The 20,536-nt window shown below is 40.5% G+C and overlaps 1 protein-coding gene across 2 annotated transcripts in view; it reads right to left on the reverse strand.

The window, feature by feature from the left end:
• Nucleotides 1-20,536, reverse strand: part of LOC134520273 (protein FAM169B-like) — a 43,443-nt gene that overhangs the window by 7,606 nt on the left and 15,301 nt on the right. For both annotated transcript variants that reach the window (XM_063345374.1, XM_063345373.1), the window contains exons 3-5: nucleotides 19,423-19,522; nucleotides 11,734-11,819; nucleotides 10,002-10,176 (exon numbers count right to left, since the gene is read on the reverse strand). In XM_063345374.1, the coding sequence (XP_063201444.1) occupies nucleotides 10,002-10,176; nucleotides 11,734-11,819; nucleotides 19,423-19,522 (361 nt within the window). The remainder of the gene's footprint in view (nucleotides 1-10,001; nucleotides 10,177-11,733; nucleotides 11,820-19,422; nucleotides 19,523-20,536) is intronic.

Consider the following 20,536-nt stretch of genomic DNA (forward strand, 5'->3'; position numbering starts at 1 on the left):
CAGGAGGAAGATTTGTGCCATCAAACTGAGAGGACCTGCTCAAGATGCAGTTGACAGGTCTCACCATAGTATTTTCCACACTCCAATTCTTCATAATCAGACCATCTAGGTAGCCAGCCAACGTACACAGGAAAGGTCACTGAAAAGATGTAACTGGTCTATAGCCAAAGAGGCATAAATATTCTGAATGTAATCTCAGTATATTCCTTAGATTTTGGCTATTCTGCTAAATCACCCCACAAACTCATGTTATGAAATACGCTGAACCACACAACCGAGTATGATCTAAACGCTCAGAAGGTCTCTACTGCCTGACGCAGCTGGACAGTGGAGAAGGCTCCCAGAGAAAACTCTCCGTACTATTTAAGACAACGATTTCAAATGACTGCAGGGAGAGAAGAGAGGCTCTCTCAGCCTCTGCATACATTGCTGTTGTGCCTTTGCAAATGGTATGATAATACTCTTAAGTATGAAACTTGACTGGCCCCATTATTTACACCTCCTTTCTGATTTTTACTGGTTGGAATGTTATACAACCTTTTTACTGCATATTCAGTCTTTGATTTCCTAGCTCAGTAAATTCCACAGACAAGCATACAAAAGGATATTTCTCTCTTTCAGTTAACTGTCACCACATACCCAGGAGTCATCTTCAAACCTTTGCTGGTAAGAGAACGACACAAAAAGTGTTGGAGTTGCTCCACCTGAAACTGGAAACAGATCCCTAACTGCTCACACTCACAGTGACTCGGGGCCAGAGGAACGGCAGTCCATCACTCACCTCCGTCAGAAAACAGAGCAGAAGCTGGGCAACACCAACAAGCCAGCACATAACAGGGAGACAAATTACTTCCCAGAGAGGAAGAACCACGTCTGAGAAAGCAACAAGTAGAATCCAAGCAAAAGCTAAACTCACAGCAGCAGGTTAGGTTCAACCTTACACTGCAGCACACAAAAGTCACACCACTGTAGGAAGATGAGTATAGACATTAATTAAGGCTTTTGGGTATAAAGCCATAAACAACTGAGCGGTGCATTTTAAGAAAGTACTGTAAGTGCTCCTTTGTAAGTCACTCAATTTCTACCAAGTGGTAATTTATCACACAGGTATGTGCTACTAGTACATCACTTAACTACTACTGTCAGTGTTAAAATAGGGGGTTCACTCGCGGTTTAGCCCCAGCTGGCAAAAAAGAACCACGCAGCCGTTCGCTCACTGCCCCCCCTGTGGCGGGATGTAGGGAGAAGTGGAAGAAAAAGGAAAAAAAACCAAAAGCTTGTTCAATTTCCTCCATCTCCAAGGCAGCTACACCAAAAGCCCACTGATACCCTTTTGGGTCCTTGAAATACCCTCCTCTGAGGTAGTCTATGCCTAGGAAGTCTATGCTGTGTAATGTTGAGCAGTGTTTGGCAGATACTGGCCAGGGCCCAGCAGTGCAGTGAGCTGAGCCTCTCTGGAATAACCACAGCATTTTCCTTTCAAATATTCTATCACTCTATCAGGGTCCTGTAGTTGTTCGGGAGTGACGTTTCAAACCATTGGAGGTGAGAAGTTCTCTAGATACCTGCCCATATTCTCCCACATGCAATGCCACCCATGAGTATCCAGCCTCGGGGCACATCTCTGGGTGGTATTCTTAAATAGTTGTTTAACCCTAAACAAGACCTGAAAAACATTCAGGAGAGATAGCAATAGGAACATGCTGGTTTAAACATCCCAAGGACATTCAAAATTCACAAAAGTTGTTGTACCTGGCCCAAAGGAGAAAAGGGAAGCAAAAGAGCTGGGGAAAGTATCCCCCCGCTGTATCCCCCATAGATTGGGTGTGATTATTAATAAATTCTGAGAGATAGCACCCAAGGCATGGGCAGAACACCAATGACGCATAAACGTACCAACATAACCACACGAACAGTGCTGTTACCGTATCATAAGTCAACATTACACAGGACAGCAAAATGATATTCCTGATCCCTCTTCCAGAGGTGATAAACAGCATCGTGGGGAGTACATAGTGCATGTAAGAATCTACATAACACAACCATGTGAACAAACGAAGCAACAATGTGACCAGCGAGTATTTAACCAATATAATAAATGTGTGTAACAAATTTGTTTTAACACACTCCAGTCAGATCTGTCATTATCTCAACCCTTCATGCCCCACGTAGGGCGCCAAAAAGGACTGCTGCGGTTTAGCCCCAGCTGGCAACAAAGAACCACGTGTCTGTTCGCTCACTCCCACCCCCCGAGCTGTGGGATGGCCAGGCAGAATCAGAAGAAAAAGGCAAAACTCATGGGTCAAGATAAAGACAGTTTAATAGAACAGCAAAGGAAAGGGGAAAACAACAATAATCCTAGTAAAGGAACATACAAAATAACGATTAATGTACAACTGCTCACCGACTGGAACCCAAAAGCCCAGCGCATTCCCCAGCTGCGATTCCTGCCCCCCGTCCCTGCCAGATATATACTGAGCATGATGTCACATGGTATCAAATACCCCTTTGGTTAGTTTGGGTCAGCCACCCCAGCTGTGTCCCACCCCAGCTCCTTGTGAAAACTCTATCCCCATTAGAACAAGGACAGATGGTCCTTGCTAATAAGCACATTGCCAGTCATGTGAAATCATGGGGACACGACATAATGCTCTACATGTGGACAAAATACAGACTCAAATATAAGCCTCCAAACTATTAAAACTCAGTTCTCAGTGAACACTGTCAAAAAAGTTAGAAGCGAGGGATTTATTTTGCAATCATGTATGGTAAACTCAAACTGGAGTCAAGAGAAAGTTAAGAACAAGTTAAGAACAGACATTCAGGATCCAAAATTTTAATGTTCATCCTAAATAACTCAGGGTCCTATTAGTAGAATCATAGAATCGTCAGGGTTGGAAGGGACCTTAAAGATCATCTAGTTCCAACCCCCCTGCCATGGGCAGGGACACCCCCCACTAGATCAGGTTGCTCAAAACCCTGTCCAGCCTGACCTTAAAAACTTACAGGGCTGGGGCTTCCACCACCTCTCTGGGCAACCTGTTCCAGTGCCTCACCACCCTCATGATGAAGAACTTCTTCCTAACGTCCAATCTGAATCAACCCATCTCTAGTTTTAATCCATTCCCTCTAGTCCTACCGTTACCCAACATCCTAAAAAAAAAGTCCCTCACCAGCTTTCTTGTAGGCCCCCTTAAGATACTGGTAGGCCACAATAAGGTCTCCTTGGAGCCTTCTTTTCTCCAGACTAAACAACGCCAACTCCCTCAGTCTGTCTTCATAGGAGAGGTGCTCCAGCCCTCTGATCATCCTCGTGGCCCTTCTCTGGACACGTTCCAGCACATTCATATCTTTCTTGTAGTAGGGGCTCCAGAACTGGACGCAGTACACCAGGTGGGGCCTCACGAGAGTGGAGTAGAGGGGGAGAATCACCTCCCTCGACCTGCTGACCACGCTTCTCTTGATGCAGTCCAGAATACGATTGGCTTTCTGGGCTGCAAGTGTGCACTGACGGCTCATGTTGAGCCTCTCATCCACCAGCACCCCCAAGTCCTTTTCTTCATGGCTGCTCTCAAGCCAGTCACTGCCCAGCCTATATCGGTGCTTGGGATTGCCCCGACGGAGGACCCTGCACTTGGTCTTGTTGAACTTCATGAGGTTGGCATGGGCCCACCTCTCCAGCCTGTCAAGGTCCCTCTGGATGGCATCCCTTCCCTCCAGCCTGTCAGCTGCCCCACCCAACTTGGTGTCATCAGCAAACTTGTTGAGGGTGCACTCAATGCCACTGTCCGTGTCGCTGACGAAGATGTTAAACAAGACCAATCCCAGTACTGATCCTTGAGGGACTCCACTTGTCACTGACCTCCACTTGAACATGGACCCACTGACAGACACTCTTCGGGTGCCACCGTCAAGCCAGTTCTTTATCCACTGAATTGTCCATCCATCAAACCCATATTTTATCAGCTTGGAGACCAGGATGTCATGCAGGACAGTGTCAAAGGCTTTGCTTAGGTCCAGGTAAATGACGTCAGTTGCTCTCCCCTTGTCTATTGATGTTGTTACCTTCTCATAGAAGGCCACCAGGTTTGTCAGGCACGATTTGCCCTTGGTGAAGCCGTGTTGATTGTACCCAATCACCTCTTCATTATTCTTCTGCCTCAGCAGTGCCTCCAGGAAGATCTGCTCCATAATCTTACCAGGCACGGAGGTGAGACTGACCGGCCTATAGTTCCCTGGTTCATCCTTCTTTCCCTTTTCAAAAATGGGGATTGTTTCCCCTTTTCCAGTCAGTGGGGACTTCACCAGACTGCCATGACTTTTAGAACATAATAGAGAGTGGTTTAACAACCTCATGCACCAGTTCCCTCAGTACCCATGGGTGTATCCCATCGGGTCCCATGGACTTTTACGCTTTCAGGTTCATCAGATGGTCATGAGCCTGAACATTACATGAGCATGATCATTACAACGGGCAGTTCTTTCCAACCCCTGCCATTGTCTTCTGTGACTCCGGGAGTGTGGCCAGAGCCCTTGCCAGTGAAGACTGAGGAAAAGAAGTCGTTGAGAACCTCGGCCTTCTCCATATCACTTGTCACCAGTTCTCCCATTTCCTTTCTGAGGGGGCCCACACCTTCCCTAGTCATCTTCTTACCATTAATATACCTATAGAAATTTTTGCTGTTTCCCTTGATCTCCCTGGCTAGATTTAATTCTAACTGAGCTTTAGCTTTTCTAACCAGGTCTCTTGCTGCTCGGACAGCTTCCTTATATGCCCCTATTGTAGGAGGTACATTAGCGATTCACTGTACAACTTCCATTCAGTGCAGAATACCATAAAAACAGAACCTCAAACTACTTGACAGCATAAGCATTCAACCCTGAAATGAATGACCAACATCAGTTCACCAACTACCTACATATAGGACAAGGTCACCATAGAAACATCTCACCAATTTATTTTCATTTTTAGAAAATATTGATAAAGATTTTATGCTGCTTCTATCTGGGTACACGGTAGTTTACTTTGTTGCTTAAATCTCATCAAGACCTTCTCGGTTTTCTTTCTTACCACTTACTAGTGTAACACTCAGTCTAGTTTTCAGTGTCTTGAGACATGAAACTTTCATCATTTCACTAAGACTTATTTCACAGATCTCCTATTGAACGGCTGTCCCTAAATTCCAGTATAATACTTTTACTTAATAAATCCAATTTTTCTTTATCACATCCCCATACGTACCTTAAACTGAGATCTAATTCTGTTCTGTTCTAGTACCTTTTGCTGATAGTCACCAGGCCTGACTCTGATTACTCTCTTTTCTAGGATGCCAATTCAGCAAAGCATACATGACTATAATTCCACACCCTGATTTGTCAAGGCTGTAGCTCTCCATTTAGTAAGAATCCACATCACACATAGTCAGCCATACAACCAGAGTATGTAGCTACATCACCACTCAATTCACATCCAGGCTTGGTCCACCCCTGCTTAATCAAAGTGCACGCTTAACTTCAAACACATGTTCAAGCACATTGTTGGAAAAGGATGGTTTCTGGTGGTATTTATAACCTTTCAATATTTGTAACACATGATGGGTAGTTACTCTTTTCTTAGGAGCCAAAAAACTGAGTATATCCCCAGTCCCATTGTTAGCTGCCAGCCCAACAGAGATGTTGGATTCCAGCAGTGTTGCACCATACATTCTAAGAAAGGGATAAACTTTTCCTCATGAAGTCAATAGCTTTAAGAACTCCTGCATGTTGCAAGTGTCCTTATAAGTTTATTATTATCTCATATAGTCTGTCTCCTATAAATCCTGCTGAGACTGCTGTGCAGCAATCCCAGGAGCTGAGTGATTTATGTCTGTGCTCCTAATTTTGTGTTGAGAAGACGACAAAAACTTGTAATGTCTAAAGGCACTGTAAATAAAGAAACCATGAAGCCATTCTTCACCTTGTCCCTGGGAAACATATTAGAAGAGTCATAGCCCACAGCCATTTGAAATAAAATAAACAAACAAACCAACCTTTGGAACAAAGGCCACTTTGTCTCTAGTTCCCATCCAATAGCAAAGAGGTTACCGTAAGCTAATGGTGGCCCAGAGGTGACCACGGGGCTCGCACATATTTGCTTCAGAGGTTTGTTTCATTGTTGAAACACACAAACAAAGTTTTGAGGTGAGGGAAGAGAGAGGGAAAATAAGAGCACTGGCGATGGACATGGAAGTATTCATACAGTCTGCCCTTTGAAAGCTTTTGATCTGTTTGGTTAGGTCACGAGTGCCAAATGACCAACTTATGAGCCAGCAAAATGGTAAACATAAAAAGATATTACAAGGGCAGGAAAGCAGACAGCCATTAGCATTCCCTAAGAGCCACAAACCAGAAAAAAAAAACAACCCAGTCCCCACATCCAACAGACCCAAACAAAACAAGGTTGTGCATACTGACTATTTCCCTGCTGAACAAGTTGGCTTGGCACACACGTGTTTGGACAGGCCTTAAGCAGGCTGAGTGCTTGTGTAAAGGGTGGGGAATAATTCTGCTGAATAGAACCCAAGGTCAACCCATTGTGTGAGTTTGTATGTGAGAAGGGAAACAAAGGTTCTGGGTTCAATAAAATTAAATGAATTCATGTCTTGACTGGTATGTAGTCATTTAATTTTTATTACAGCCAGAACCTTCAGTCTGCCTCAGAAATGCACATTAAAAATATTATTGCTAGAAAACAGAGGGAGAGAAAAGCAATTATCCAACAAGATTTCAGCTAATTATCTGTCAGGTTAACTTCAATTCTGATTTAATTTTTTTTCCTAAAAGAAATGTATGTAATCAGTGAAAAATAAAATCCTATTATCTTTTTAGGGACCTATTTCTAGAGAATACCACTTGGGCCACAGAAGTATTAAAAGAAATCTGCGAAGGTTTGTATGAAGAAAGGTGTGAAATGGATTTTAGCTTGGATAGCCACTTCCAAAGACCATCTCTACGGCTCTGGTGTAGAAATAGCAGAGACTGGGCCAGGGCTGCTTTGTTCTGAATATAAAACAGATCTCAAAACCAAAGTATCTATATGAAGCCTTTCTCCAAAATATTTCATTTTCAGGTTGCTGTCTGCGAAGAAAGAGCCAGGGACAGGGAACGGTCATTTCCTGTTGTACCTTTAAGTGGCTACATTCAGCGAGGTCTAACTCCTCAGCTGTCTAATATGGAAGCCGCTGACATAGATAAAATTGGAGACATTTATCTTGGCACGTGACAAAGTGTCTTATCAGCCTCATTAGTGGCTTAGTACGTCTCATCAATCTTTAGTATACCCAGCGGTAAATGCTGCATGCCTGTCATTGGACAGGAATAGGCACATACGAGGGAGGCTTGGGTGATGATCTGTGTAGTCATGAATAAATTTTGTTTTAATAAAGGTGTCTAATGTTCACGAAAAGTGATAGCCTTGAAGAATGAGTCTTCTGTTTATCCACACAACAGGTGCAGGATGACCAGTGTCAGTAGTTGCCAAATTGTCTCAAAACCTTGACTTGCAGTCACTGTGTCCCTGAGCAAGACGGGTGCTCAAGACCATCTGTCTCTCTTTAGCTAGACCATCAAAAGAGATCCAGTTAAGGATGCTTGTAAGATGGATAGATGTGTGGAACTGGACCAAAATCACCAGGTTCACTTTGTATAGGCCACCAAGGAACTAGCAAATGGAAATGACTTTATGATATTGCCAAGATAGTTAATTGGAATCACTTAAGTCCACTGAAAATTTAGTTTGCATAATGGCAGACTGAATCTATAGCAAAGATCGAACAGTCTCTCCTCCTTGGTCACCGTTTCTATGATTCACCCAGATGACTTATGTTTGAAATAGCCATGCTCCACAGATCTGTTCTGGCTTATTTGGCTCCACTGAAGCATGGTTCTGTTGTACTGTAGATAACGGAAAATTCACAGATGAGAAGTACAGTTGAATACAACATCAGCATGAGAGCCTCAATTACCTAGCAAAGAAAATAAAACTATAAAGGATGGCCAGGTAATTGCAAAGCATGGAAATAAAGGGAATCAGAATCACATGGTGGGCACAGAGGAAAATATTGTCTTCCTAGGACCAGAAGCTGTAACAGAGCTCCAGCACAAAATAAAGTCCTGTGCTTAAAGCTGCCCCTACCAAATGTTCTGACTAGGAGAGTAAAAGGAAAAAGAACTTACATTATGATTAAAAAACCAAAAAGTTAAAAAAAAAAAATCTAAAACAACCCTGCGAAATACAACTTCTAAGAGAAGATATTTATCTTAGCCTGTTTGGGGCATAATAAATCCATGGCTTGTGTAGAAAGTAGAGAGAATAGGATCAGCCAGAGCATGGCTGGTATGAAATTGAAATCACAGAACTTCAGAAAGAGGAATTATTTTCTAAATGCATACAGCAAATTGCAAAAAGGGGCAAAAACAATCCATTTCAAGCTTCCCGAAAAGGCTTTGGCAAAAGACTGCAGTAATTTGTGACACAGGCCAAAAACTAACAAATATAGCTGCCCAGAGAAAAAAAAACACTGACAACAAAAGACAGATGCTGACAAAGCTGGACTTGAAGAATTTGTATTTTATGTGGACCTGGTTTAAAACCAAACTGTGACTCTCAACTTACTCAGAAACAGTTTCAACTTGGCTAATACTCCACCCATAACAGACTACTGTGCAAATTTATTTTACTGAAGCATGAATCATTACAGGCCGTACAAGTGTTTCTTTCCAAGAGCTTTGCTCAGAAATATTTATGGACTTAAAGGAAAATGTACTATGGCAATTGAAGTGTTTGCCAATTACAAATCAGTTCATCAACATATTCACAGATATATACAATATTCCTTTACCATAGGCTAAGACTCGATTCATCATTGATAGCACTGTACCAGCACAGTGGTGTAACAAGCTACACCTCAGTGTGAATAAGGATCCTGCACATCCCAAAGCAGCAGATGATCAGAACATCTCCTATTGTTGCTGGCCTTTGAGACTACCAGAGAAGGCCCCTTCAGACTGTCCTGCAGAATCCAGAGCAATCCGTATCTGTACAGCTCTCAAGCTGTTTCTTATTCTCCCTTTTTGGACACGTGGCTACTGATTGCTGACTTGAACAATACATTTACCTCCAAAGAGACCAACTTCTCTACACTTAAGCTGCCAGCATCAAGATGACACCCATGAATCTCAAACACAGACTGGTAACCAGCTCCCACATGGGGATACATACTCAACTCCATACCTGGAGTTATTCTAATGAAGCCTTTTCCACTCTAGACTGGTAAATAGCAATACACCTGTGTTAATATAAACTCTCTATTTAATAAAAAACCTTTACTAAAGCTTATACTGGTGCAAGTATTCCTGAAGAATCAAATACGTTGTTTCATTGCTATGCTAGTTAATCAATTAATGATGAAATCAATTAATGATCATCCTTTAAACTGGGAGTACCACAACCGGACAAAACATTCCAGGACTGATCTAGTGCATACACCTTCCTCTACACAACCCAGCCACTGCTCCTTAAGCATCCAAGGATATTGCCACTTCTCGCCACCAGCCACTCCTTACACACTGGTTTTCCACTGTGAACTTCCACTGTACTCCTTTTCACAGATATCACTCTTTCCAGGATGCAGTCCTCCATTCTGCGGGTAGGCCCTGCATTCTTTGTTCCTAGATGTACAACCTTCTACTTGGCTACATTAAAGCGTATTTTATTGGAAGAAGCCAGTACCTCAGATCACTCAGTGTAACTGAGAACAGAGTCTGGAGCCATCATGTTTAAATGAAAGTAATATGGATGGCTTCCAAATTCTGGGAAGGTTTGTTCCCCAGATTTATTCTAAGAGAGATTTGATATAAAAACGTAAATGAGAGCCAGGATTATTTATACTGAAAGATAAACAAAAGGATTACATTTCTAGCTATTAGGAACCGATGGAAATGTGTCTCTAAAATGACCTTACCTTTCATCTTGACCGAGTAAAAGGCAACAGCCTCGCCATCTCTCCAGAGTATCTTGGCACACTCGGTGGCAGAGTGAGGTAGAAAAAATGCATCATTAGCTGAACTCCCTTCCAGCATTCCAAAAATAATGTAGTTCAGAACAAAGAGGACAATCCTTTCTCCAAACGTCTGGACCTTAGAGAACAAACAAAAACAGACCAGAGAAAAATGAAGCAGAGAATAGTATTTTGCGATTCATAAAGGCTTTAAAATTAAAAAGGCCTGGGAAGGAGGAGGTCAGGAAACATGTACACTTAACTTGGGGAAAATACCTCATGAATTGTTTCAGATAGAATAACAAAAACAGTTTTTCCCAGTGTTCCACCCTCTATCCAGAGGGCACAGAATAATTAAGTAACAATTTATAAAGCTTGACATATCTCCTGTTGTCACAGAGAGGAATTCTAGAGCAGCAGGAAAAGAAGTATCTAGTATCTAATTGGCAACAGGATCAAGGCAATCTAATCCCACCCAAAAGCGAAATAAAGACAGGATTCACTGTGTTATCCTGGTCAGCCCTCCTCTATTACCTGTCTTGCCACAGCATCAAAGAATTTTAGTGGGCCAGGACCTTACTGAGGTAGACACTATACAAAACAGAGAACAAATACAGTGCGTCCCAAACATCTTATAACCTAGGTGTAACATGAACAATTAGTTTTTATGCCATGGTTCTTAATAGACAACCAACAGGACAGGGAGATGAAGGAATATAAAGGAACAAGATCCTATTGATCAAGGTAAAAAGTGGTGCCAACAAGCTTTATATGAATGCTGAAGAAGAAAATGAGAGTTTCCACAAACCACGACAACTTACGTCTTAGCAACGAGCTAGAAGGGGCAAGTTTTCAGATATTTTTTTCATTCTCTGTTGATACAGCAAATACTTGAAAGCCTGTGCTTCTGCTCCAAGTTCTATCTTGCAAGGATTTGTATCTCAAAATCCCTCCAGTTCAGTTACCCACAAAAAGCCAACTTAATTCGGTGAATAATTAAACTCTATGTGTGGCAGATATTTGGGAAAGATGATAAAGGAACTGAATCATTAAGGACCAAAGCTGCACAAAGACAGTTGGTTAGGAAACAGAACTGACTTAATAGCCTCACAGCAACACAAAGCTCACAGGCAGTAGGCATTTGACTTCTTAGTTGAAAACAGACTACAGGCTACCCAATCTCTCAATTTATGAAAAAGTAGTTATATCCTACTAAGATAATTTATTTGGAAAAAGAATTACAGATATAGAAACTATTAAGTAACAACCATTTCATAAAATGAACACAATATAAACATTAGTCAAGACCAAAAAAATATCATAACTAGCTAGATAAGACATCGTTCCAAAGGTCAGTAATACCTCCCATCAGACAGCCAGTCAAGCAACACTGAAGAGTCCTGCTCATGTAGTAATTTGTTTATCTGATTATTTTTTTAGTAGGCAGTGAGGGTAAACTAAAAACAAAAACTAATAAATCCTACAGATGAATCATGAATTGCATGCACAAAATTGTTTAGAGAGGGTGAACGCGTGTGTCACTGTGCAGTGGGAGACATGTACTTGGTGAGCCATGTAGCCCAGATCCCACAGGCTGTATAAAGCATGAGCTATAGGAGACCAGAGACAATTACACAGGATTGTTCTAGCTGGAAAATTCCAGGCTAAAGGTAACTGTTTAAAATAGCATCCTTACCGAAATTAGCCCATCTCTAGAAGGATCAGCTGTCTTTACTACTTCTTCAACAGGCCACCAACACTGGTTCAAATAAACTGCCAAAACTACAAAAAGAAAAAGACAGGGGAACACATTACCTGCAAATAAATGCAAAGTTGGTTTCGACTTTTCCACAAGCAGCCTCAGATCTACTTCTCCCTCCAGCTGACTTCTGCTGTGAGACAGCAGAAAAATGCTTGTATTTCAATTTCCCCTCCATGTCCCTTGATATCCAATTTTCAGTACCACATGAGGCACCAAGGGAAGGTAATTTTTCTCAGGAATTTGATGTGACTTTGGTGTCACAACCTGTGTGCCATATGAATAAAGCTCTTCCTGCATAATATCTGTTCAGTAGCACAGTAAGCTTGCTGGCATTTGGGACAAAGTGCGCTACGTAGCTAAAGGTTACATTTTTGAAATTTCTTTCAGGCTTTCCCCTGTCCACATGCACCCACGCAAGTCAAACACAAATGTTTTCGTATCTGCTTTATCAAATAGCTTTTTAGCTGCCTTTGTGATTGAATTTCTATGTATTTCTACCTGTAGAGTAGAGACTCCTAAATCTCTGTATGGACAGATGTTCACGGAAGTTCAAATGCAGAGACATTTCTATCAACGAAGGACAGACATATGCACACATAATCATGATACACTTTGCCCTGAAGCAAAAGTGTATAACCAACCTACACATAAGTAAGGTCCTTGTGTAGGTGCTTTGCAAAACTTGCACCCCACTTCTTCTCATTCTTCCTGAATTTTTCACTTATGCAGAAACAAGTATTTAAACCCTACTCCTACATGTTCATCTAAAGAATTCATTGCCTGCCATTAGATTTACAAGAGACTGAAGCAGCAACAGTGACACTGCAATTGCTCCCGAGCCCCGTGCAGAAAGAAAAGTCTTAACACAGGGTCATTTCAAAGGATACAGAATTGATTTTAAGGGTTTAGATTAGGTTTTTAGAATAAACACACAAACTTGATCATTTATGACCACCAACACACCAAGCAGCAAATATTTCAGCAAAAAGAACTTTTATTATCCGTACAGTGGTGACATCCATCTAAAGAAAGTACATGGCCACAATTTCAGGAGTGCTCAACAACACGGATACCTTTACTGTCTTCAAATAGGGCAGCTAGCACCCCTGTTTTTAGACAAAAAGATAAAATATAATATAGGAAGTATGTTGCAAAGCATGGAGTTCACACCTCGAGTCCTAGGAGAGTGCACTGTCTACTGGCTTTCTAAGCTACCCAAATTGGGACATAAGAAAGTTAAAAACTCTGTATGAGTTAGAGAGAAATTCACACACAAGGAAGTGAAATGGCTTTAACAAGATCCATCATTTACCTGTTTTAGCCTCCGGTTATACAATTGTTGATCGTGTGCGCAGGTTAGTTTCCCTTTTTGCTTCAGCCTCTACCAGCTCCCACTGGCTTTAAGGCTGGAGATGCCACTTAGCTAGCTTAGATTTCAAATAAATTATTAAAGTACATGCCAAAAAAGCGCTACACTCCGTGTACTGGGTTAACATTGAGAAAATATTGCACGCAAGGGCAGATGCCTGTTTATAGCACCAGATTCAATTCATTAAATGTTATGCACTTACTTGCATGGGAGTTTCATACTCTTTCTGTGATGGATTCAATCTGTTCCCTCAATCCCTTCACTCTGCTTTCAAATGCAAGCAGCCACTGCTCCATTACATATCCGTGAAACATGCAGCTACAAAGGCAGCTGAGTCAGACAAAGGGGACATAATGGGCCAAATGCTGAGTTTAATGGGAGCTGCAGAGAGGTCTGGCACATAGTTCAGACACATACAACACACATAGTAAAGGTCAGAAAAGTTTTTAAAATCTTTGAGGAAAGTAGGAAGATGCATAACCATGTTCTAAAGAGCTACTTTTATAGAACATTTACTGTGCTATTCAATAATTTAAATGTGTGGAAAGGAACACTAGTTGACATAGCAACTGTCACATCACATTACTTGAGCAACCTTATCTATATGGATGCCTTCCTTGAAGGAAAACCATTTCTCCAGATTTCCTACAAACATATGTACTTTGCTTTTTGTTATAATTTTTCAAGCCAACATCTGGTCCGCTGTTAAATCCATCCCTGCTTCCCCATATTCTCATTTTCATTTTATAATCAACTTTGAGGAACACTATTTCAAATGCAAACATGTTTTGTGAGACCACATGTTCCTTCACTCTCCCAGCCTTGTTGTTCTTTCAAAGGCATTCAGTTATGTCCACCTGATAACAAGAGATCAGGTTATTGCCAACAGTAAGTTACACACATCACCTGAACCCTGTGAATCACGATGTACATGATTACAATGATCTTGCAATTCCAAGGCTTGATGTGCTCGATCTTGTGATTGCAAGACTAGGTGCAATGGATTAAGTCAAACACATTTCAGTTCACAATTACTGGAGTATATACATGCCCAGTTGGGTGGCTTGCCCTGTAAGCACTAGCTTGCTAAACCTCAGTACTTTGATCACGTGCAGTCAGACAAACATATTCAGAGTGTTGCAAGAAGCTGAGAGCCTGTGAAACACAGAATTCCATACTACTACGGGTATCTGGAATACAGTACTAAAAAACACTGAGTTGAATTAGGCGCTAAGCATAATGCAATTGTGATTATGAAATGCCTCCTTTTGCTAGGCAAACATGGAACCCTTCCCAACCCAGGTCTGGATCATATTTTTACTTTCTAGGCTATGCTGGCCAAATGTTCCCACACTGGTGTGCAACTATTTGAATGAAATGTGCACATCAGGACTCTACACACAGACTAAAGCAGAGAAATTAAAGCAATATCCGGATTAGTACTTCTTTTTCCCAGGACTTCATCTGAATCGCTGAAATGCGTCACTCAGTCACAAACTAAAATAAAGGCATTGCTAATATATGAGAGATGTGAGTTGAGTTTGTTTAATAAATATAGAATGTACCAGTTCTTTACTTTAGATGAAGTCATCTTTACCTTAACTTTGGCAGTATTTCAGATTGATGGCACACTTAGAGAGGCTGCTTTTGCCAAATTTCCACTTTGGAAGGACAACGGTAAATTACCCCAACAAGTAGTTCCGTGCAACCGAGCCTAGGTCAGCTATGATAATGAGGCAAGTTCAGAGATCCTACATTAAACGGCATTCTGCAACATTGACATACCCTGAGTAGCTGTGTCCCCCCGTTCCCTATCTTTAAAATGTAATAAGAGCATTTCTCTCTCTGTCCTAAGAGTCTTATCTAAATAAATACATTAAAGCTTGGGAGGCATACAGATGCTGCAGTAGTGTCAGCCGTCCAACTATCTAAGATAAATATCTTTCCTGAAACCAATTACATTTTCTTCTACAATTTGAGTTTTACTCAGTGATTTGTTGCAAATGTCTTGTGATAAATGTTCCGTGGCATCTAACAGTTATTGTAAATTATTCTATACAGCATACAGAAAATGCCACAATAGGGTATGTTTATTTAGTGTTATAAAGATGTTAATCACCCATGCTATGCTCTGTAAGCCCTTAGAACACAATTCACACTCTCATAAAAATATCTGTACAGACATAATAACAGAGCAGAACACTCAGCCCATCAAAAATAAATTAAAAATGCTCCCAACCAAGACCAAGTCCTATGGAAATGCTACCATATCCATTTTCTCTTTGAAATATGCAGGTCATTTCAGACCACAAGCTACGAACCAGTTCTGGACAACCCATCTGATCAAGATGATCAGATATAAATCTCAGTGTTGGAATCAACCCCTCTTTAACCTAACTTCAAGAATTAAATGCCACCAAACTTTAAAGCTCTTCACAGGCAAACTTGCAGCTAGGCTGCTAAATTCAGTATTTTTCCAGAGTCTAAATTATTAGAATTTCAAATATAAATGATTACAATGACAATATTTTATTTGGGAACTGTGGGAAAATACATATATTACAGTGGATATTACTTCATAAGTATTATATACATCATTTTATCTATGCAATACTTAACCATTATAGATGTAAGCACAAATGAAGCTGAAAGAGGAAATCCTATCCCGTATGAACCTAAGACGTATAAGGTATACAGTTTTCTCATTGAGATTAAGATACTGCCTAGGTAGTGGTTAATCTGAGCCATCGTCAAGGCTTTGTACAGAGCTCATTTTTTAGGACATGAGGGATGCTGGGGAGCCACCAGGAGCAAAGGTGGAGATGCTGGAGTGATGCTGAAGGAACTGATGGTGTCAGGGATAGAGCTGGAGAAGAGAACTAAATTGAAAAGCAGCCACCAGTCAGTAGAACCACCAAAGCAGAGGAAGGTTCTGGCTTTGGGAGCACTATAATATGTTCTCAGAGCATCATGTGAGCTGTGCCAGAACCAAGCAGTGAGGATTCTAACACTTCTTGCTGCTTCACTATCGACACCAGGACCTGAGAAGTACACAACTAAACACATCCTACACACTTACTAGCTGCCTCTTCTACCCTGTTTCCAATTGCTTCTCAGGAAAGCACCATACTCCAGCATATCCTGGGACATCCTTGGTTGCCTTCCCCCATTGGGCTTCAAAAATGTCCAAATGAATTGCAAGAGGAAAAAAATCAGTGCACCATATTTGCATTAGTAAGACTAACACTAACAAAACTGAATTCACAGAGCAAAACATTTAGTGCAGATAAGGTGATGTTCACAAATTCTAGCCTAGTGCTGAAAACTAAAAGCCCGTTAGAGGTTGGGGCACGTGAATGTGTGTCTGGAATGCATCCTCTAATTTCATTTCAGCCAAAAGTAACCCAGTTCACACACTCCAAGACTGCTCCTTGACATGAACTGAAGCACAATACATGGGGACAACCAGGAAATTTTCCTCTAAGAGCGCTCCTGGTGTGAAGTAAAACTGAAATGCAGGTGCAGTAGTAGGCAGCACATGAGAAAGAGATCAACTACGGCAAGATTGTTCACCTCTCCCACACGTGAAGAAAAGCTCAAGGGAGGAAAGTGTAAAGCTCAAGGGAGGGAAAAAAATGATGTAACCTGTTTAGTGTTTTAACTTTCTGCCCGTGCCCTTAAGTAATGATGTCTGAGTTATGAAATATTGCTTTTTTCTGAAGGAGTTAGTTTTGAAACAATTTGATCCGTTCACTGATCAGAACAAAAGATCATATAAATAAGCAAATCCAGATGGACTTGCCACATTAACAGAGTCTGCTGTCTTAAGAGTCAATTCCAAATCTGTTGAACTGTCGGAAAAATATTTGGACGAAATACTTCAAATGTATATACCCATATGTATAGGTATGCACACACACATTCACACACCCCAGCAAACTTTAGAGAACTAAAACAAATTTATTAAAATTAATCTAAATAAAAGTATCACATCAGTCAAAGTTGATGTGTGTAGGAAGGCTGGCCACATGTTTATAGCATTTAAAATCCAGAAACAAAGAAATTCCAGTAAAATGCTTTAAATCATACTTTTAAAAGGAAATATTAAAAGCCAGATGATGTAGGCCTTACTTAAATAACTAGACTTACTGATCTCTGTGAGACCGTTTCTGTGACTATGGGCTGGTGACTCAAGCTAAAGTTTTGCAAAGGGGTCACAGTAGTCAGTCAGTCTGTTGTTTATAATATAATAAGGTGTTTATTCTGCTAGGTTTAAGCTTTTAATGTAGATCGCTATCGTATAATTTAGGCTCCAATGTGGACTTGTTTGACTTGTTCCTGTGGGAAATCATTTTTTTCCTTGTGTACATGTATCTCATTAATACTTGTTGTTCCTAATACTATTTGATCATTTAACCGAAGATTTGTGCTAAATGCACTGCTTTCACCTGCATTTATTTAATAATTCATTTTTGCATTGCAGTTGTTACAGATCCCCATTCCTCTTGTGCAGCCTAAACTAACTTAATGCTGTTTTCAACTACATTCCTTTGAATGAGTCAGTAGGTATGCACAACTGCACTCATAGTGCAAATCTGGCCTCTGATGTAGATGCTTCTCTCCTTTATCACACCAGTTCCTATCTCTTCAGAAAAACATTAATGGAATATATAAATCAATGTCAGGAAAGTAATTCCATATCAATAGTTTCAGAGGGACCAGAAAGTCTTTTGACTACCCTTATAACTTGCAAAGGCCTCCTGCCTTCAACTATGTGAATCACAACCCATTAGCAAACATCCAATTGAAATTGTATGTAAAAGGAGCTGGAAAACTTTGCAGCATTCACCTCTAACCACAGATTATTTTAATGTGTTTTTTGTTGTTATGAAGAAATATCCTGGTTACAGGGTTTGGACTGAACAATGAACACTTAGTTACACTAATGGTACCTGTTCTAGGAGTGTAAGATCGTTACCTGACACGCTTTGGAAGTGAACATAGAGTGATAGATTTCTTTGCATTACCTTGCTGTATTATTAAGTATACTGGCTATTAAAGTGTTTAAGGTGCAATTTATAGCTTATCCTTTTTTTAAAAAAAAAAAAAAAAGTATGCTTTTAATGACAGATGTCATTAGTTTGCTGCCACATTAGGAAGCTGAAAATTTAAGAGGTTTCGTGTGTTCTGCATTCCCTAAGTGACACAATGCATCAATGCATAGGTTCATGTCTTTGTTGTAGATGTTCCAAAAATTCTATAGCCCATTGCTTCACAACAGCTCCAACACTCCTAATTTAATCCAGGTGGGTCGCAACCTGGGCTTTTGGTACTATGCAACTTGGAGTCAAGTTTTCCATTAATGACAGTGGTATCAAGAGTTGTCACCTATTTTACATTTGCATTTTTTCACATTCCATAGTCAAAGATACTTGCCTAAGAGAGTAAGTAGAAACAAATTAGGCTGTGTCTGAAGCTATTGCGATCCTGATAGCAGGAAGATAAAACTTAGATACAATTACAGATCAAATCTTAACAACCTGTTGATACTCTAAGCAGTGACTCTTGAAACAGAAACATCAGTAAGCACATGGTGACTTCTACTGCCTGTAACACAACTGCAGTGTATCCCTGTCAGGCTGACACATGGCTGTAACGGGAACACACCAGCACTACTAGCAGTAAGCAAGGCAAAGCTGGTAGAGTTTAAGGAGTATCTCGGGAGAACTGCCAAATAAAATGGATTTAACTCAATTCCTGAGCATGGTTGCACTCCAAATTTGCCCCACACACACCAGTACTGGAAATAGGAGGCAATTAAACCTAGGACCGGAGAAGATATCATAAAGGAAAAGTAATACGAAGAATAATCAGTAAGACCTAATACAATTTTACATATGTATTTGCTCATGTTTAAGGATTTCAGAATTCTACCCAAACTATAATGCATTAAATTTCACATCATCCTGAACCAGAAAAATATCACCCCGTTGAACAAACTCAGAAAGAATAATAGATTTACCCAAGGTGATTTTTCAGCTACCAGCAGAGCTATGCATGGAATTTAAAAGCCCTGATTGTCAATCCTCCCTTCTAATCAGTAGCCCACCAACACAAATCCCTGACAGGTAAACTGAATCCACATCATATTCAAAATAAACCCCAATACATTTAAATATATAAACAAGCAGACCATCTTAAAAGTAAAGAAAGTACAACTACTCAAATTTCAAAAGATTTTGACCAATTCTAACCTGTCTCTTTATCCTTTGGATCAGTTAACAGCAACAGTTTGCAAGTAGGATTATTTCGGTAGAGAGGGACAAAACACACAGAGGAATCTTCAAGTTTAACCTAAAAAACAAACAATCCCTGTAGCTGTTTGTACTGCAAAGCTCGAGAGAAGTATTTAATCTATTAGATGCACTTAGGATGTGTTTTACTAACACACATGGTATAAGTTTAGCACAACACCCTCTCAATCCTGAACTTCAAGGCGCTGAAACATACAGAGTATTCTAATACTAAGTGAAGTTAATTTAAAAGAAATCAAGCTACCGAAGTTAGTGAAGACCTTAATGCTGACTTACTATGATTAGTACATAACCTGGCTTTGAACAGAGTTACATGCAGACAAATGGTGTTGTGAAAGACCAAACACATCAAATAAAAACAAATACAACTTGCACTTCTTACAGCATCGTCCAGCTGAGTACTTGTGGTGTTTTGCAAACAATGAATTAAGCCTCAGGGTACAGGGAGTATCAAAGCATTAGGGCAGTGCCTGGGCAGTTTATCTGTGAGGCACAGGGAGGGTAGATAATTGGCACAAGGTGGTTATGTTGAAGGCAAAGCTGAAATCAAAATGCAGCTCTCAAGCTCTCAGTCTTAGACTAAACTTCTAAACGATGTGACACATAAACACAAAATTACTGTGCTCAAACAGCTCTATATGCATAGAGATGACGATTTCCATATGAATATTGCAAATGCTCTCATGTAAGTTTAGGTACAGGCAAAGAGCGTGCATAATGTAGCACAGTATGTACTGTACTTTCAAAAATCTGGTCCATTGTGTATGTGTGGGTGTGCCTCTCTCTCTAATTGCACCCATTTGTCAGTTTGCTATGAAACTCAAATCAGTCATGTGATACATTTAATATTTCTTGGTGCAAGGAAGGAGTAGTATGAATATGGATTATTCAAGATGACAACTCTAAGTTCAAACCAGTGTTCACCAGTTTATGAGTGCTAGAATCCTGGGATCATCTATGCAAACATTGGACTCCAGGAAAAAAACTGAAAACTGCCTGAAATCCGTATTCATGAGCTTCCCAAAATCTCAGTATGTTCTGGGGATTCAGTCAT

Source organism: Chroicocephalus ridibundus, chromosome 9 (assembly GCF_963924245.1).
Source record: "Chroicocephalus ridibundus chromosome 9, bChrRid1.1, whole genome shotgun sequence".
NCBI classification, from domain to species: domain Eukaryota; kingdom Metazoa; phylum Chordata; class Aves; order Charadriiformes; family Laridae; genus Chroicocephalus; species Chroicocephalus ridibundus.